The sequence below is a fragment of the Somniosus microcephalus genome, unplaced genomic scaffold (genome assembly GCF_052327205.1).
Source record: "Somniosus microcephalus isolate GS21.2 unplaced genomic scaffold, FLI_Smic_1.0 unresolved_chr9, whole genome shotgun sequence".
Lineage (NCBI taxonomy): Eukaryota > Metazoa > Chordata > Chondrichthyes > Squaliformes > Somniosidae > Somniosus > Somniosus microcephalus.
This window is the reverse complement of record NW_028225187.1, coordinates 19,292,560-19,310,814: the sequence shown is the minus strand read 5'-3', so window position 1 is coordinate 19,310,814 and position 18,255 is coordinate 19,292,560. Positions and strand designations below refer to the sequence as shown.

General features: G+C 59.9%; 1 protein-coding gene across 1 annotated transcript in view; it reads right to left on the bottom strand.

Annotated features, from left to right (window-relative positions):
* LOC147084861 (myosin-10-like) overlaps positions 1–18,255 on the bottom strand; it is a 90,045-nt gene that overhangs the window by 35,463 nt on the left and 36,327 nt on the right. The window contains exon 3 of the mRNA XM_085979572.1: positions 15,468–15,624. Coding sequence (XP_085835698.1) covers positions 15,468–15,624 — 157 coding nt within the window. The remainder of the gene's footprint in view (positions 1–15,467; positions 15,625–18,255) is intronic.

The window sequence follows — 18,255 nt, the reverse complement described above, 5'->3', positions numbered from 1 at the left end:
GATTGAGGAGCAGGCTCGGGGGAAGAGCAGATTGAGGAGCAGGCTCGGGGAAACGCAGATTGAGGAGCAGGCTCGGGGGAAGAGCAGATTGAGGAGCAGGCTCGGGGGAAGAGCAGATTGAGGAGCAGGCTCGGGGGAAGAGCAGATTGAGGAGCAGGCTCGGGGGAAGAGCAGATTGAGGAGCAGACTCGGGGGAAGAGCAGATTGAGGAGCAGGCTCGGGGAAGAGCAGATTGAGGAGCAGACTCGGGGGAAGAGCAGATTGAGGAGCAGGCTCGGGGGAAACACAGATAGAGGAGCAGGCTCGGGGGAAACGCAGATTGAGGAGCAGACTCGGGGATAGAGCAGATTGAGGAGCAGGCTCGGGGGAAGAGCAGATTGAGGAGCAGGCTCGGGGGAAGAGCAGATTGAGGAGCAGGCTCGGGGAAACGCAGATTGAGGAGCAGGCTCGGGGGAAGAGCAGATTGAGGAGCAGGCTCGGGGGAAGAGCAGATTGAGGAGCAGGCTCGGGGGAAGAGCAGATTGAGGAGCAGGCTCGGGGGAAGAGCAGATTGAGGAGCAGGCTCGGGGGAAGAGCAGATTGAGGAGGGAGCAGGCACGGGGGAAGAGCAGATTGAGGAGCAGGCTCGGGGGAAGAGCAGATTGAGGAGCAGGCTCGGGGGAAACGCAGATTGAGGAGCAGACTCGGGGATAGAGCAGATTGAGGAGCAGGCTCGGGGGAAGAGCAGATTGAGGAGCAGGCTCGGGGGAAACGCAGATTGAGGAGCAGACTCGGGGGAAGAGCAGATTGAGGAGCAGGCTTGGGGGAAGAGCAGATTGAGGAGCAGGCTCGGGGGAACAGCAAATTGAGGAGCAGGCTCGGGGGAATAGCAGATTGAGGAGCAGGCTCGGGGGAAGAGCAGATTGAGGAGCAGGCTCGGGGGAAAAGCAGATTGAGGAGCAGGCTCGGGGGAAGAGCAGATTGAGGAGCAGACTCGGGGGAAGAGCAGATTGAGGAGCAGGCTCGGGGGAAGAGCAGATTGAGGAGCAGGCTCGGGGGAAGAGCAGATTGAGGAGCAGGCTCGGGGTAAGAGCAGATTGAGGAGCAGGCTCGGGGGAAGAGCAGATTGAGGAGCAGGCTCGGGGGAAGAGCAGATTGAGGAGCAGGCTCCGGGAAAAGCAGATTGAGGAGCAGGCTCGGGGGAAGAGCAGATTGAGGAGCAGGCTCGGGGGAAGAGCAGATTGAGGAGCAGGCTCGGGGGAAGAGCAGATTGAGGAGCAGGCTCCGGGAAAAGCAGATTGAGGAGCAGGCTCGGGGGAAGAGCAGATTGAGGAGCAGGCTTGGGGGAAGAGCAGATTGAGGAGCAGGCTCGGGGGAAGAGCATATTGAGGAGCAGGCTCGGGGGAAGAGCAGATTGAGGAGCAGGCTCGGGGGAAGAGCAGATTGAGGAGCAGGCTCGGGGGAAGAGCAGATTGAGGAGCAGGCTCGGGGGAAGAGCAGATTGAGGAGCAGGCTCGGGGGAAGAGCAGATTGAGGAGCAGGCTCGGGGGAAGAGCAGATTGAGGAGCAGGCTCGGGGGAAGAGCAGATTGAGGAGCAGGCTCGGGGGAAGAGCAGATTGAGGAGCAGGCTCGGGGGAAGAGCAGATTGAGGAGCAGGCTCGGGGGAAACGCAGATTGAGGAGCAGGCTCGGGGGAAGAGCAGATTGAGGAGCAGGCTCGGGGGAAGAGCAGATTGAGGAGCAGGCTCGGGGGAAGAGCAGATTGAGGAGCAGGCTCGGGGGAAGAGCAGATTGAGGAGCAGGCTCGGGGGAAGAGCAGATTGAGGAGCAGGCTCGGGGGAAACGCAGATTGAGGAGCAGGCTCGGGGGAAGAGCAGATTGAGGAGCAGGCTCGGGGGAAGAGCAGATTGAGGAGCAGGCTCGGGGGAAGAGCAGATTGAGGAGCAGACTCGGGGGAAGAGCAGATTGAGGAGCAGGCTCGGGGGAAGAGCAGATTGAGGAGCAGGCTCGGGGGAAGAGCAGATTGAGGAGCAGACTCGGGGGAAGAGCAGATTGAGGAGCAGGCTCTGGGGAAGAGCAGATTGAGGAGCAGGCTCGGGGGAAGAGCAGATTGAGGAGCAGGCTCGGGGGAAGAGCAGATTGAGGAGCAGGCTCGGGGAAACGCAGATTCAGGAGCAGGCTCGGGGGAAGAGCAGATTGAGGAGCAGGCTCGGGGGAAGAGCAGATTGAGGAGCAGGCTCGGGGGAAGAGCAGATTGAGGAGCAGACTCGGGGGAAGAGCAGATTGAGGAGCAGGCTCGGGGAAGAGCAGATTGAGGAGCAGACTCGGGGGAAGAGCAGATTGAGGAGCAGGCTCGGGGGAAGAGCAGATTGAGGAGCAGGCTCGGGGAAGAGCAGATTGAGGAGCAGGCTCTGGGGAAGAGCAGATTGAGGAGCAGGCTCGGGGGAAGAGCAGATTGAGGAGCAGACTCGGGGGAAGAGCAGATTGAGGAGCAGGCTCGGGGAAGAGCAGATTGAGGAGCAGGCTCGGGGGAAGAGCAGATTGAGGAGCAGGCTCGGGGGAAGAGCAGATTGAGGAGCAGGCTCGGGGGAAGAGCAGATTGAGGGGCAGGCTCTGGGGAAGAGCAGATTGAGGAGCAGGCTCGGGGGAAGAGCAGATTGAGGAGCAGGCTCGGGGGAAGAGCAGATTGAGGAGCAGACTCGGGGATAGAGCAGAATGAGGAGCAGGCTCGGGGGAAGAGCAGATTGACGAGCAGGCTCGGGAGAACAGCAGATTGAGGAGCAGACTCGGGGGAAGAGCAGATTGAGGAGCAGACTCGGGGATAGAGCAGATTGAGGAGCAGGCTCGGGGGAAGAGCAGATTGAGGAGCAGGCTCGGGGGAAGAGCAGATTGAGGAGCAGGCTCTGGGGAAGAGCAGATTGAGGAGCAGACTCGGGGGAAGAGCAGATTGAGGAGCAGACTCGGGGGAAGAGCAGATTGAGGAGCAGACTCGGGGGAAGAGCAGATTGAGGAGCAGGCTCGGGGGAAGAGCAGATTGAGGAGCAGGCTCGGGGGAAGAGCAGATTGAGGAGCAGGCTCGGGGGAAGAGCAGATTGAGGAGCAGGCTCGGGGGAAGAGCAGATTGAGGAGCAGGCTCGGGGGAAGAGCAGATTGAGGAGCAGGCTCGGGGGAAGAGCAGATTGAGGAGCAGGCTCGGGGGAAGAGCAGATTGAGGAGCAGGCTCGGGGGAAGAGCAGATTGAGGAGCAGGCTCGGGGGAAGAGCAGATTGAGGAGCAGGCTCGGGGGAAGAGCAGATTGAGGAGCAGGCTCGGGGGAAGAGCAGATTGAGGAGCAGGCTCGGGGGAAGAGCAGATTGAGGAGCAGGCTCGGGGGAAGAGCAGATTGAGGCGCATGCTCGGGGGAAGAGCAGATTGAGGAGCAGGCTCGGGGGAAGAGCAGATTGAGGAGCAGACTCGGGGGAAGAGCAGATTGAGGAGCAGGCTCGGGGAAGAGCAGATTGAGGAGCAGACTCGGGGGAAGAGCAGATTGAGGAGCAGGCTCGGGGGAAGAGCAGATTGAGGAGCAGGCTCGGGGGAAGAGCAGATTGAGGAGCAGGCTCGGGGAAGAGCAGATTGAGGAGCAGGCTCGGGGGAAGAGCAGATTGAGGAGCAGGCTTGGGGGAAGAGCAGATTGAGGAGCAGGCTCGGCGGAAACGCAGATTGAGGAGCAGGCTCGGGGGAAGAGCAGATTGAGGAGCAGGCTTGGGGGAAGAGCAGATTGAGGAGCAGGCTCGGGGAAACGCAGATTGAGGAGCAGACTCGGGGGAACAGCAGATTGAGGAGCAGGCTTGGGGGAAGAGCAGATTGAGGAGCAGGCTCGGGGAAACGCAGATTGAGGAGCAGACTCGGGGGAAGAACAGATTGAGGGGCAGGCTCGGGGAAACGCAGATTGAGGAGCAGGCTCGGGGGAAAGAGCAGATTGAGGAGCAGGCTCGGGGGAAGAGCAGATTGAGGAGCAGGCTCGGGGGAAGAGCAGATTGAGGAGCAGGCTCGGGGGAAGAGCAGATTGAGGAGCAGACTCGGGGGAAGAGCAGATTGAGGAGCAGACTCGGGGGAAGAGCAGATTGAGGAGCAGGCTCGGGGAAACGCAGATTGAGGAGCAGGCTCGGGGGAAGAGCAGATTGAGGAGCAGGCTCGGGGGAAGAGCAGATTAAGGAGCAGGCTCGGGGGAAGAGCAGATTGAGGAGCAGGCTCGGGGGAAGAGCAGATTGAGGAGCAGGCTCGGGGGAAGAGCAGATTGAGGAGCAGGCTCGGGGGAAACACAGATAGAGGAGCAGGCTCGGGGGAAACGCAGATTGAGGAGCAGACTCGGGGATAGAGCAGATTGAGGAGCAGGCTCGGGGGAAGAGCAGATTGAGGAGCAGGCTCGGGGGAAACGCAGATTGAGGAGCAGACTCGGGGGAAGAGCAGATTGAGGAGCAGGCTTGGGGGAAGAGCAGATTGAGGGGCAGGCTCGGGGGAAGAGCAGATTGAGGAGCAGGCTTGAGGGAAGAGCAGATTTGAGGAGCAGGCTCGGCAGAAACGCAGATTGAGGAGCAGGCTCGGGGGAAGAGCAGATTGAGGAGCAGGCTCGGGGGAAGAGCAGATTGAGGAGCAGGCTCGGGGGAAGAGCAGATTGAGGAGCAGACTCGGGGGAAAGAGCAGATTGAGGAGCAGGCTCGGGGGAAGAGCAGATTGAGGAGCAGGCTCGGGGGAAGAGCAGATTGAGGAGCAGGCTCGGGGGAAGAGCAGATTGAGGAGCAGGCTCGGGGGAAGAGCAGATTGAGGAGCAGGCTCGGGGGAACAGCAGATTGAGGAGCAGGCTCGGGGGAAGAGCAGATTGAGGAGCAGGCTCGGGGGAAGAGCAGATTGAGGAGCAGGCTCGGGGGAAGAGCAGATTGAGGAGCAGGCTCGGGGGAAGAGCAGATTGAGGAGCAGGCTCGGGGGAAGAGCAGATTGAGGAGCAGGCTCGGGGGAAGAGCAGATTGAGGAGGGAGCAGGCTCGGGGGAAGAGCAGATTGAGGAGCAGGCTCGGGGGAAGAGCAGATTGAGGAGCAGGCTCGGGGGAAACGCAGATTGAGGAGCAGGCTCGGGGGAAGAGCAGATTGAGGAGCAGGCTCGGGGAAACGCAGATTGAGGAGCAGGCTCGGGGGAAGAGCAGATTGAGGAGCAGGCTCGGGGGAAGAGCAGATTGAGGAGCAGGCTCGGGGGAAGAGCAGATTGAGGAGCAGGCTCGGGGGAAGAGCAGATTGAGGAGCAGGCTCGGGGGAAGAGCAGATTGAGGAGGGAGCAGGCACGGGGGAAGAGCAGATTGAGGAGCAGGCTCGGGGGAAGAGCAGATTGAGGAGCAGGCTCGGGGGAAACGCAGATTGAGTAGCAGACTCGGGGATAGAGCAGATTGAGGAGCAGGCTCGGGGGAAGAGCAGATTGAGGAGCAGGCTCGGGGGAAACGCAGATTGAGGAGCAGACTCGGGGGAAGAGCAGATTGAGGAGCAGGCTTGGGGGAAGAGCAGATTGAGGAGCAGGCTCGGGGGAACAGCAGATTGAGGAGCAGGCTCGGGGGAATAGCAGATTGAGGAGCAGGCTCGGGGGAAGAGCAGATTGAGGAGCAGGCTCGGGGGAAGAGCAGATTGAGGAGCAGGCTCGGGGGAAGAGCAGATTGAGGAGCAGGCTCCGGGAAAAGCAGATTGAGGAGCAGGCTCGGGGGAAGAGCAGATTGAGGAGCAGGCTCGGGGGAAGAGCAGATTGAGGAGCAGGCTCGGGGGAAGAGCAGAGTGAGGAGCAGGCTCGGGGGAAGAGCAGATTGAGGAGCAGGCTCCGGGAAAAGCAGATTGAGGAGCAGGCTCGGGGGAAGAGCAGATTGAGGAGCAGGCTCGGGGGAAGAGCAGATTGAGGAGCAGGCTCGGGGGAAGAGCAGATTGAGGAGCAGGCTCGGGGGAAGAGCAGATTGAGGAGCAGGCTCGGGGGAAGAGCAGATTGAGGAGCAGGCTCGGGGGAAGAGCAGATTGAGGAGCAGGCTCGGGGGAAGAGCAGATTGAGGAGCAGGCTCGGGGGAAGAGCAGATTGAGGAGCAGGCTCGGGGGAAGAGCAGATTGAGGAGCAGGCTCGGGGGAAGAGCAGATTGAGGAGCAGGCTCGGGGGAAGAGCAGATTGAGGAGCAGGCTCGGGGGAAGAGCAGATTGAGGAGCAGGCTCGGGGGAAACGCAGATTGAGGAGCAGGCTCGGGGGAAGAGCAGATTGAGGAGCAGGCTCGGGGGAAGAGCAGATTGAGCAGCAGGCTCGGGGGAAGAGCAGATTGAGGAGCAGGCTCGGGGGAAGAGCAGATTGAGGAGCAGGCTCGGGGGAAGAGCAGATTGAGGAGCAGGCTCGGGGGAAACGCAGATTGAGGAGCAGGCTCGGGGGAAGAGCAGATTGAGGAGCAGGCTCGGGGGAAGAGCAGATTGAGGAGCAGGCTCGGGGGAAGAGCAGATTGAGGAGCAGACTCGGGGGAAGAGCAGATTGAGGAGCAGGCTCGGGGGAAGAGCAGATTGAGGAGCAGGCTCGGGGGAAGAGCAGATTGAGGAGCAGACTCGGGGGAAGAGCAGATTGAGGAGCAGGCTCTGGGGAAGAGCAGATTGAGGAGCAGGCTCGGGGGAAGAGCAGATTGAGGAGCAGGCTCGGGGGAAGAGCAGATTGAGGAGCAGGCTCGGGGAAACGCAGATTCAGGAGCAGGCTCGGGGGAAGAGCAGATTGAGGAGCAGGCTCGGGGGAAGAGCAGATTGAGGAGCAGGCTCGGGGGAAGAGCAGATTGAGGAGCAGACTCGGGGGAAGAGCAGATTGAGGAGCAGGCTCGGGGAAGAGCAGATTGAGGAGCAGACTCGGGGGAAGAGCAGATTGAGGAGCAGGCTCGGGGGAAGAGCAGATTGAGGAGCAGGCTCGGGGGAAGAGCAGATTGAGGAGCAGGCTCTGGGGAAGAGCAGATTGAGGAGCAGGCTCGGGGGAAGAGCAGATTGAGGAGCAGACTCGGGGGAAGAGCAGATTGAGGAGCAGGCTCGGGGAAGAGCAGATTGAGGAGCAGGCTCGGGGGAAGAGCAGATTGAGGAGCAGGCTCGGGGGAAGAGCAGATTGAGGGGCAGGCTCTGGGGAAGAGCAGATTGAGGAGCAGGCTCGGGGGAAGAGCAGATTGAGGAGCAGGCTCGGGGGAAGAGCAGATTGAGGAGCAGACTCGGGGATAGAGCAGAATGAGGAGCAGGCTCGGGGGAAGAGCAGATTCACGAGCAGGCTCGGGAGAAGAGCAGATTGAGGAGCAGACTCGGGGGAAGAGCAGATTGAGGAGCAGACTCGGGGATAGAGCAGATTGAGGAGCAGGCTTGGGGGAAGAGCAGATTGAGGGGCAGGCTCGGGGGAAGAGCAGATTGAGGAGCAGGCTTGAGGGAAGAGCAGATTTGAGGAGCAGGCTCGGCAGAAACGCAGATTGAGGAGCAGGCTCGGGGGAAGAGCAGATTGAGGAGCAGGCTCGGGGGAAGAGCAGATTGAGGAGCAGGCTCGGGGGAAGAGCAGATTGAGGAGCAGACTCGGGGGAAGAGCAGATTGAGGAGCAGGCTCGGGGGAAGAGCAGATTGAGGAGCAGGCTCGGGGGAAGAGCAGATTGAGGAGCAGGCTCGGGGGAACAGCAGATTGAGGAGCAGGCTCGGGGGAAGAGCAGATTGAGGAGCAGGCTCGGGGGAAGAGCAGATTGAGGAGCAGGCTCGGGGGAAGAGCAGATTGAGGAGCAGGCTCGGGGGAAGAGCAGATTGAGGAGCAGGCTCGGGGGAAGAGCAGATTGAGGAGCAGGCTCGGGGGAAGAGCAGATTGAGGAGGGAGCAGGCTCGGGGGAAGAGCAGATTGAGGAGCAGGCTCGGGGGAAGAGCAGATTGAGGAGCAGGCTCGGGGGAAACGCAGATTGAGGAGCAGGCTCGGGGGAAGAGCAGATTGAGGAGCAGGCTCGGGGAAACGCAGATTGAGGAGCAGGCTCGGGGGAAGAGCAGATTGAGGAGCAGGCTCGGGGGAAGAGCAGATTGAGGAGCAGGCTCGGGGGAAGAGCAGATTGAGGAGCAGGCTCGGGGGAAGAGCAGATTGAGGAGCAGGCTCGGGGGAAGAGCAGATTGAGGAGGGAGCAGGCACGGGGGAAGAGCAGATTGAGGAGCAGGCTCGGGGGAAGAGCAGATTGAGGAGCAGGCTCGGGGGAAACGCAGATTGAGTAGCAGACTCGGGGATAGAGCAGATTGAGGAGCAGGCTCGGGGGAAGAGCAGATTGAGGAGCAGGCTCGGGGGAAACGCAGATTGAGGAGCAGACTCGGGGGAAGAGCAGATTGAGGAGCAGGCTTGGGGGAAGAGCAGATTGAGGAGCAGGCTCGGGGGAACAGCAGATTGAGGAGCAGGCTCGGGGGAAGAGCAGATTGAGGAGCAGGCTCGGGGGAAGAGCAGATTGAGGAGCAGGCTCGGGGGAAGAGCAGATTGAGGAGCAGGCTCGGGGGAAGAGCAGATTGAGGAGCAGGCTCGGGGGAAGAGCAGATTGAGGAGCAGGCTCGGGGGAAGAGCAGATTGAGGAGCAGGCTCCGGGAAAAGCAGATTGAGGAGCAGGCTCGGGGGAAGAGCAGATTGAGGAGCAGGCTCGGGGGAAGAGCAGATTGAGGAGCAGGCTCGGGGGAAGAGCAGAGTGAGGAGCAGGCTCGGGGGAAGAGCAGATTGAGGAGCAGGCTCCGGGAAAAGCAGATTGAGGAGCAGGCTCGGGGGAAGAGCAGATTGAGGAGCAGGCTCGGGGGAAGAGCAGATTGAGGAGCAGGCTCGGGGGAAGAGCAGATTGAGGAGCAGGCTCGGGGGAAGAGCAGATTGAGGAGCAGGCTCGGGGGAAGAGCAGATTGAGGAGCAGGCTCGGGGGAAGAGCAGATTGAGGAGCAGGCTCGGGGGAAGAGCAGATTGAGGAGCAGGCTCGGGGGAAGAGCAGATTGAGGAGCAGGCTCGGGGGAAGAGCAGATTGAGGAGCAGGCTCGGGGGAAGAGCAGATTGAGGAGCAGGCTCGGGGGAAGAGCAGATTGAGGAGCAGGCTCGGGGGAAGAGCAGATTGAGGAGCAGGCTCGGGGGAAACGCAGATTGAGGAGCAGGCTCGGGGGAAGAGCAGATTGAGGAGCAGGCTCGGGGGAAGAGCAGATTGAGCAGCAGGCTCGGGGGAAGAGCAGATTGAGGAGCAGGCTCGGGGGAAGAGCAGATTGAGGAGCAGGCTCGGGGGAAGAGCAGATTGAGGAGCAGGCTCGGGGGAAACGCAGATTGAGGAGCAGGCTCGGGGGAAGAGCAGATTGAGGAGCAGGCTCGGGGGAAGAGCAGATTGAGGAGCAGGCTCGGGGGAAGAGCAGATTGAGGAGCAGACTCGGGGGAAGAGCAGATTGAGGAGCAGGCTCGGGGGAAGAGCAGATTGAGGAGCAGGCTCGGGGGAAGAGCAGATTGAGGAGCAGACTCGGGGGAAGAGCAGATTGAGGAGCAGGCTCTGGGGAAGAGCAGATTGAGGAGCAGGCTCGGGGGAAGAGCAGATTGAGGAGCAGGCTCGGGGGAAGAGCAGATTGAGGAGCAGGCTCGGGGAAACGCAGATTCAGGAGCAGGCTCGGGGGAAGAGCAGATTGAGGAGCAGGCTCGGGGGAAGAGCAGATTGAGGAGCAGGCTCGGGGGAAGAGCAGATTGAGGAGCAGACTCGGGGGAAGAGCAGATTGAGGAGCAGGCTCGGGGAAGAGCAGATTGAGGAGCAGACTCGGGGGAAGAGCAGATTGAGGAGCAGGCTCGGGGGAAGAGCAGATTGAGGAGCAGGCTCGGGGGAAGAGCAGATTGAGGAGCAGGCTCTGGGGAAGAGCAGATTGAGGAGCAGGCTCGGGGGAAGAGCAGATTGAGGAGCAGACTCGGGGGAAGAGCAGATTGAGGAGCAGGCTCGGGGAAGAGCAGATTGAGGAGCAGGCTCGGGGGAAGAGCAGATTGAGGAGCAGGCTCGGGGGAAGAGCAGATTGAGGGGCAGGCTCTGGGGAAGAGCAGATTGAGGAGCAGGCTCGGGGGAAGAGCAGATTGAGGAGCAGGCTCGGGGGAAGAGCAGATTGAGGAGCAGACTCGGGGATAGAGCAGAATGAGGAGCAGGCTCGGGGGAAGAGCAGATTCACGAGCAGGCTCGGGAGAAGAGCAGATTGAGGAGCAGACTCGGGGGAAGAGCAGATTGAGGAGCAGACTCGGGGATAGAGCAGATTGAGGAGCAGGCTCGGGGGAAGAGCAGATTGAGGAGCAGGCTCGGGGGAAGAGCAGATTGAGGAGCAGGCTCTGGGGAAGAGCAGATTGAGGAGCAGACTCGGGGGAAGAGCAGATTGAGGAGCAGACTCGGGGATAGAGCAGATTGAGGAGCAGGCTCGGGGGAAGAGCAGATTGAGGAGCAGACTCGGGGATAGAGCAGATTGAGGAGCAGGCTCGGGGGAAGAGCAGATTGAGGAGCAGGCTCGGGGGAAACGCAGATTGAGGAGCAGACTCGGGGGAAGAGCAGATTGAGGAGCAGGCTCGGGGAAACGCAGATTGAGGAGCAGGCTCGGGGGAAGAGCAGATTGAGGAGCAGGCTCGGGGGAAGAGCAGATTGAGGAGCAGACTCGGGGGAAGAGCAGATTGAGGAGCAGGCTCGGGGGAAGAGCAGATTGAGGAGCAGGCTCGGGGGAAGAGCAGATTGAGGAGCAGGCTCGGGGGAAGAGCAGATTGAGGAGCAGGCTCGGGGGAAGAGCAGATTGAGGAGCAGGCTCGGGGGAAGAGCAGATTGAGGAGCAGGCTCGGGGGAAGAGCAGATTGAGGAGCAGGCTCGGGGGAAGAGCAGATTGAGGAGCAGGCTCGGGGGAAGAGCAGATTGAGGAGCAGGCTCGCGGAAGAGCAGATTGAGGAGCAGGCTCCGGGGAAGAGCAGATTGAGGAGCAGGCTCGGGGGAAGAGCAGATTGAGGAGCAGGCTCGGGGGAAGAGCAGATTGAGGAGCAGGCTCGGGGGAAGAGCAGATTGAGGCGCATGCTCGGGGGAAGAGCAGATTGAGGAGCAGGCTCGGGGGAAGAGCAGATTGAGGAGCAGACTCGGGGGAAGAGCAGATTGAGGAGCAGGCTCGGGGAATAGCAGATTGAGGAGCAGACTCGGGGGAAGAGCAGATTGAGGAGCAGGCTCGGGGGAAGAGCAGATTGAGGAGCAGGCTCGGGGGAAGAGCAGATTGAGGAGCAGGCTCGGGGAAGAGCAGATTGAGGAGCAGGCTCGGGGGAAGAGCAGATTGAGGAGCAGGCTTGGGGGAAGAGCAGATTGAGGAGCAGGCTCGGCGGAAACGCAGATTGAGGAGCAGGCTCGGGGGAAGAGCAGATTGAGGAGCAGGCTCGGGGAAGAGCAGATTGAGGAGCAGGCTCGGGGGAAGAGCAGATTGAGGAGCAGACTCGGGGGAAGAGCAGATTGAGGAGCAGGCTCGGGGGAAGAGCAGATTGAGGAGCAGGCTCGGGGGAAGAGCAGATTGAGGAGGGAGCAGGCTCGGGGGAAGAGCAGATTGAGGAGCAGGCTCGGGGGAAGAGCAGATTGAGGAGCAGGCTCGGGGGAAGAGCAGATTGAGGAGCAGGCTCGGGGGAAGAGCAGATTGAGGAGCAGACTCGGGGGAAGAGCAGATTGAGCAGCAGGCTCGGGGGAAGAGCAGATTGAGGAGCAGGCTCGGGGGAAGAGCAGATTGAGGAGCAGACTCGGGGGAAGAGCAGATTGAGGAGCAGGCTCGGGGAAACGCAGATTGAGGAGCAGGCTCGGGGGAAGAGCAGATTGAGGAGCAGGCTCGGGGGAAGAGCAGATTGAGGAGCAGGCTCGGGGGAAGAGCAGATTGAGGAGCAGGCTCGGGGGAAGAGCAGATTGAGGAGCAGGCTCGGGGGAAGAGCAGATTGAGGAGCAGACTCGGGGGAACAGCAGATTGAGGAGCAGGCTTGGGGGAAGAGCAGATTGAGGAGCAGGCTCGGGGAAACGCAGATTGAGGAGCAGACTCGGGGGAACAGCAGATTGAGGAGCAGGCTTGGGGGAAGAGCAGATTGAGGAGCAGGCTCGGGGAAACGCAGATTGAGGAGCAGACTCGGGGGAAGAACAGATTGAGGGGCAGGCTCGGGGAAACGCAGATTGAGGAGCAGGCTCGGGGGAAAGAGCAGATTGAGGAGCAGGCTCGGGGGAAGAGCAGATTGAGGAGCAGGCTCGGGGGAAGAGCAGATTGAGGAGCAGGCTCGGGGGAAGAGCAGATTGAGGAGCAGGCTCGGGGGAAGAGCAGATTGAGGAGCAGGCTCGGGGGAACAGCAGATTGAGGAGCAGGCTCGGGGGAAACGCAGATTGAGGAGCAGGCTCGGGGGAAGAGCAGATTGAGGAGCAGGCTCAGGGGAAGAGCAGATTGAGGAGCAGGCTCGGGGAAACGCAGATTGAGGAGCAGGCTCGGGGGAAACGCAGATTGAGGAGCAGGCTCGGGGGAAGAGCAGATTGAGGAGCAGACTCGGGGGAAGAGCAGATTGAGGAGCAGGCTCGGGGAAACGCAGATTGAGGAGCAGGCTCGGGGGAAGAGCAGATTGAGGAGCAGGCTCGGGGGAAGAGCAGATTGAGGAGCAGGCTCGGGGGAAGAGCAGATTGAGGAGGGAGCAGGCTCGGGGGAAGATCAGATTGAGGAGCAGGCTCGGGGGAAGAGCAGATTGAGGAGCAGGCTCGGGGGAAGAGCAGATTGAGGAGCAGGCTCGGGGGAAACGCAGATTGAGGAGCAGACTCGGGGATAGAGCAGATTGAGGAGCAGGCTCGGGGGGAGCAGATTGAGGAGCAGGCTCGGGGGAAGAGCAGATTGAGGAGCAGGCTCGGGGGAAGAGCAGATTGAGGAGCAGACTCGGGGGAAGAGCAGATTGAGGAGCAGGCTCGGGGGAAGAGCAGATTGAGGAGCAGGCTCGGGGGAAGAGCAGATTGAGGAGCAGACTCGGGGGAAGAGCAGATTGAGGAGCAGGCTCTGGGGAAGAGCAGATTGAGGAGCAGGCTCGGGGGAAGAACAGATTGAGGAGCAGGCTCGGGGGAAGAGCAGATTGAGGAGCAGGCTCGGGGGAAGAGCAGATTGAGGAGCAGGCTCGGGGGAAGAGCAGATTGAGGAGCAGGCTCGGGGGAAGAGCAGATTGAGGAGCAGGCTCGGGGGAACGCAGATTGAGGAGCAGGCTCGGGGGAAGAGCAGATTGAGGAGCAGGCTCGGGGGAAGAGCAGATTGAGGAGCAGGCTCGGGGGAAGAGCAGATTGAGGAGCAGGCTCGGGGGAAGAGCAGATTGAGGAGCAGGCTCGGGGGAAGAGCAGATTGAGGAGCAGGCTCGGGGGAAGAGCAGATTGAGGAGCAGGCTCGGGGGAAGAGCAGATTGAGGAGCAGGCTCGGGGGAAGAGCAGATTGAGGAGCAGGCTCGGGGGAAGAGCAGATTGAGGAGGGAGCAGGCTCGGGGGAAGAGCAGATTGAGGAGCAGGCTCGGGGGAAGAGCAGATTGAGGAGCAGGCTCGGGGGAAGAGCAGATTGAGGAGCAGGCTCGGGGGAAGAGCAGATTGAGGAGCAGACTCGGGGGAAGAGCAGATTGAGGAGCAGGCTCGGGGGAAGAGCAGATTGAGGAGAAGGCTCGGGGGAAGAGCAGATTGAGGAGCAGGCTCGGGGAAACGCAGATTGAGGAGCAGGCTCGGGGGAAGAGCAGATTGAGGAGCAGGCTCGGGGGAAGAGCAGATTGAGGAGCAGACTCGGGGGAAGAGCAGATTGAGGAGCAGGCTCGGGGGAAGAGCAGATTGAGGAGCAGGCTCTGGGGAAGAGCAGATTGAGGAGCAGGCTCGGGGGAAGAGCAGATTGAGGAGCAGGCTCGGGGGAAGAGCAGATTGAGGAGCAGGCTCGGGGGAAGAGCAGATTGAGGAGCAGGCTCGGGGGAAGAGCAGATTGAGGAGCAGGCTCGGGGGAAGAGCAGATTGAGGAGCAGGCTCGGGGAAACGCAGATTGAGGAGCAGGCTCGGGGGAAGAGCAGATTGAGGAGCAGGCTCGGGGGAAGAGCAGATTGAGGAGCAGGCTTGGGGGAAGAGCAGATTGAGGAGCAGGCTCGGGGGAAGAGCAGATTGAGGAGCAGGCTCGGGGAAACGCAGATTCAGGAGCAGGCTCGGGGAAGCTAATCTACTGGAATTTTTTGAGGATGTAACTGGTAAAATAGATAAGGGAGAACCAGTGGATGTGGTGCATTTGGACTTTCAGAAGGCTTTCGATAAGGTCCCGCATAAGAGATTAGCGTGTAAAGTTAAGGCACATGGGATTGGGGGCAAGGTATTGACTTGGATAGAGAACTGGTTGGTAGACAGGAAGCAAAGAGTTAGAATAAACGGGTCTTTTTCTAAGTGGCAGGCAGTGACTAGTGGTGTACCGCAAGGATCGGTCCTAGGACCCCAGCTATTCACAATATATATTAATGATCTAGACGAGGGAACTAGATGTAATATCTCCAAGTTTGCAGACGACACAAAGCTGGGTGGGCGTGTGTCCTGTGAGGAGGATGCACAGAAACTCCAGTATGATTTGGACAGGTTGGGTGATTGGGCAGATGCATGGACGATGCAATAAAACGTGGATAAATGCGAGGTATCCACTTTGGTGTCAAAAACAAGGCAATTATCTGAATGGCAATAGATTGGGAAAAGGGGAAGTGCAACGAGACCTGGGCGTCCTTGTGCACCAGTCGCTGAAGCTAAGCATGCAGGTGCAGCAGGCGGTTAAGAAGGTAAATGGTATGTTGGCCTTCGTAGCGAGAGGGTTTGAGTACAGGAACAAGGATGTCTTGCTGTAGTTGTACAGGGCCTTGGTGAGACCACACCTTGAGTATTGTGTGCAGTTTTGGTTGCCTTATCTGAGGAAGGATGTTCTTGCCATGGAAGGAGTGCAGCGAAGATTCACCAGACTGATACCTGGGATGGCAGGAATGACGTATGAGGAGAGATTGGGTCGATTGGGTTTGTACTCGCTGGAGTTTAGAAGAATGAGAGGGGATCTCATTGAAACTTATAAAATTCTAACAGGACTAGACAGACTAGATGCTGGAAGGATGTTCCCGATGGTCGGGGAGTCCAGAACCAGGGGTCACAGTCTAAGGATAAGGGGTAAACCATTTAGGACTGAGATGAGGAGGAATTTCTTCACCCAGAGAGTGGTGAACCTGTGGAATTCTCTACCACACAAGGCAGTTGAGGCCAATTCATTAAATATATTCAAGAAGGAGTTGGATATATTTCTTAAGGCTAAAGGGATCAAGGGATATGGGGAGAAGGCAGGGACAGGGTACTGAATTTGGATGATCAGCCATGATCTCATTCACTGGTGGAGCAGGCTCGAGGGGCCGAATGTCCTACTCCTGCTTCTATCTTCTATGTTTCTATGGGAGCATGCGCGGGGAAACGCAGATTGAGTGCAGAGCCTCACCTTGCAGCATGCTGCGATACGCCGTCTCCGAGATGGCGTAGATGTGCGGCGGCATCTCGTGGCGCTTCTTGCCGCGGTACATTTCCACGATCTGCTCGGTGTAGATGGGGAGGTTCTTGTAGGGATTGATTACCACACAGAACAGCCCCGAGTAGGTCTGCAATGAAGAGAAGGCGTCCGTCACAATCCGCGGAACACTGGTTTTTACAGAGAATTACACGGGATTCGCAGCCCAGAAACAAGCCATTCAGCTGAACTGGTCCGTGCCGGTCTGTCTGCTCCACACCAGCCTCCTCCCACCCCTCTTCATCTCACCCCATCAACACCAGCCTCCTCCCACCCCTCTTCATCTCACCCCGTCAACACCAGCCTCCTCACACCCCTCTTCATCTCACCCCATCGACACCAGCCTCCTCCCACCCCTCTTCATCTCACCCCATCGACACCAGCCTCCTCCCACCCCTCTTCATCTCACCCCATCAACACCAGCCTCCTCCCACCCCTCTTCATCTCACCCCATCAACACCAGCCTCCTCCCACCCCTCTTCATCTCACCCCATCAACACCAGCCTCCTCCCACCCCTCTTCATCTCACCCCATCACCAGCCTCCTCCCACCCCTCTTCATCTCACCCCGTCAACACCAGCCTCCTCCCACCCCTCTTCATCTCACCCCGTCAACACCAGCCTCCTCCCACCCCTCTTCATCTCACCCCGTCAACACCAGCCTCCTCCCACCCCTCTTCATCTCACCCCGTCAACACCAGCCTCCTCCCACCCCTCTTCATCTCACCCCGTCAACACCAGCCTCCTCCCACCCCTCTTCATCTCACCCCATCAACACCAGCCTCCTCCCACCCCTCTTCATCTCACCCCATCAACACCAGCCTCCTCCCACCCCTCTTCATCTCACCCCGTCAACACCAGCCTCCTCCCACCCCTCTTCATCTCACCCCATCAACACCAGCCTCCTCCCACCCCTCTTCATCTCACCCCATCAACACCAGCCTCCTCCCACCCCTCTTCATCTCACCCCATCAACACCAGCCTCCTCCCACCCCTCTTCATCTCACCCCGTCAACACCAGCCTCCTCCCACCCCTCTTCATCTCACCCCATCAACACCAGCCTCCTCCCACCCCTCTTCATCTCACCCCGTCAACACCAGCCTCCTCCCACCCCTCTTCATCTCACCCCATCCACACCAGCCTCCTCCCACCCCTCTTCATCTCACCCCATCAACACCAGCCTCCTCCCACCCCTCTTCATCTCACCCCATCAACACCAGCCTCCTCCCACCCCTCTTCATCTCACCCCATCAACACCAGCCTCCTCCCACCCCTCTTCATCTCACCCCGTCAACACCAGCCTCCTCCCACCCCTCTTCATCTCACCCCATCAACACCAGCCTCCTCCCACCCCTCTTCATCTCACCCCGTCAACACCAGCCTCCTCCCACCCCTCTTCATCTCACCCCATCAACACCAGCCTCCTCCCACCCCTCTTCATCTCACCCCGTCAACACCAGCCTCCTCCCACCCCTCTTCATCTCACCCCGTCAACACCAGCCTCCTCCCACCCGTCTTCATCTCACCCCGTCAACACCAGCCTCCTCCCACCCCTCTTCATCTCACCCCGTCAACACCAGCCTCCTCCCACCCCTCTTCATCTCACCCCATCAACACCAGCCTCCTCCCACCCCTCTTCATCTCACCCCATCAACACCAGCCTCCTCCCACCCCTCTTCATCTCACCCCATCGACACCAGCCTCCTCCCACCCCTCTTCATCTCACCCCATCGACACCGGCCTCCTCCCACCCCTCTTCATCTCACCCCATCGACACCAGCCTCCTCCCACCCCTCTTCATCTCACCCCGTTAACACCAGCCTCCTCCCACCCCTCTTCATCTCACCCCGTCAACACCAGCCTCCTCCCACCCCTCTTCATCTCACCCCATCAACACCAGCCTCCTCCCACCCCTCTTCATCGCACCGTCAACACCAGCCTCCTCCCACCCCTCTTCATCTCACCCCATCAACACCAGCCTCCTCCCACCCCTCTTCATCGCACCGTCAACACCAGCCTCCTCCCACCCCTCTTCATCTCACCCCATCAACATCAGCCTCCTCCCACCCCTCTTCATCTCACCCCATCAACACCAGCCTCCTCCCACCCCTCATCTCACCCCATAAACACCAGCCTCCTCTCACCCCTCTTCATCTCACCCCGTCAACACCAGCCTCCTCCCACCCCTCTTCATCTCACCCCGTCAACACCAGCCTCCTCCCACCCCTTCATCTCACCCCATCAACACCAGCCTCCTCCCACCCCTCTTCATCTCACCCCGTCAACACCAGCCTCCTCCCACCCCTCTTCATCTCACCCCATCAACACCAGCCTCCTCCCACCCCTCTTCATCTCACCCCATCAACACCAGCCTCCTCTCACCCCTCTTCATCTCACCCCGTCAACACCAGCCTCCTCCCACCCCTCTTCATCTCACCCCGTCAACACCAGCCTCCTCCCACCCCTCTTCATCTCACCCCGTCAACACCAGCCTCCTCCCACCCCTCTTCATCTCACCCCATCAACACCAGCCTCCTCCCACCCGTCTTCATCTCACCTCGTCAACACCAGCCTCCTCCCACCCCTCTACATCTCACCCCGTCACCCTATCCTTCTATTCCTTTCTCCCTCGTGTTTATCCAGCCTCCCCTTAAATGTATCTATACTATTCGCCTCAACCACTTCCTGTGGTAGCGAGTTCCACATTCTCACCACTCTCTGG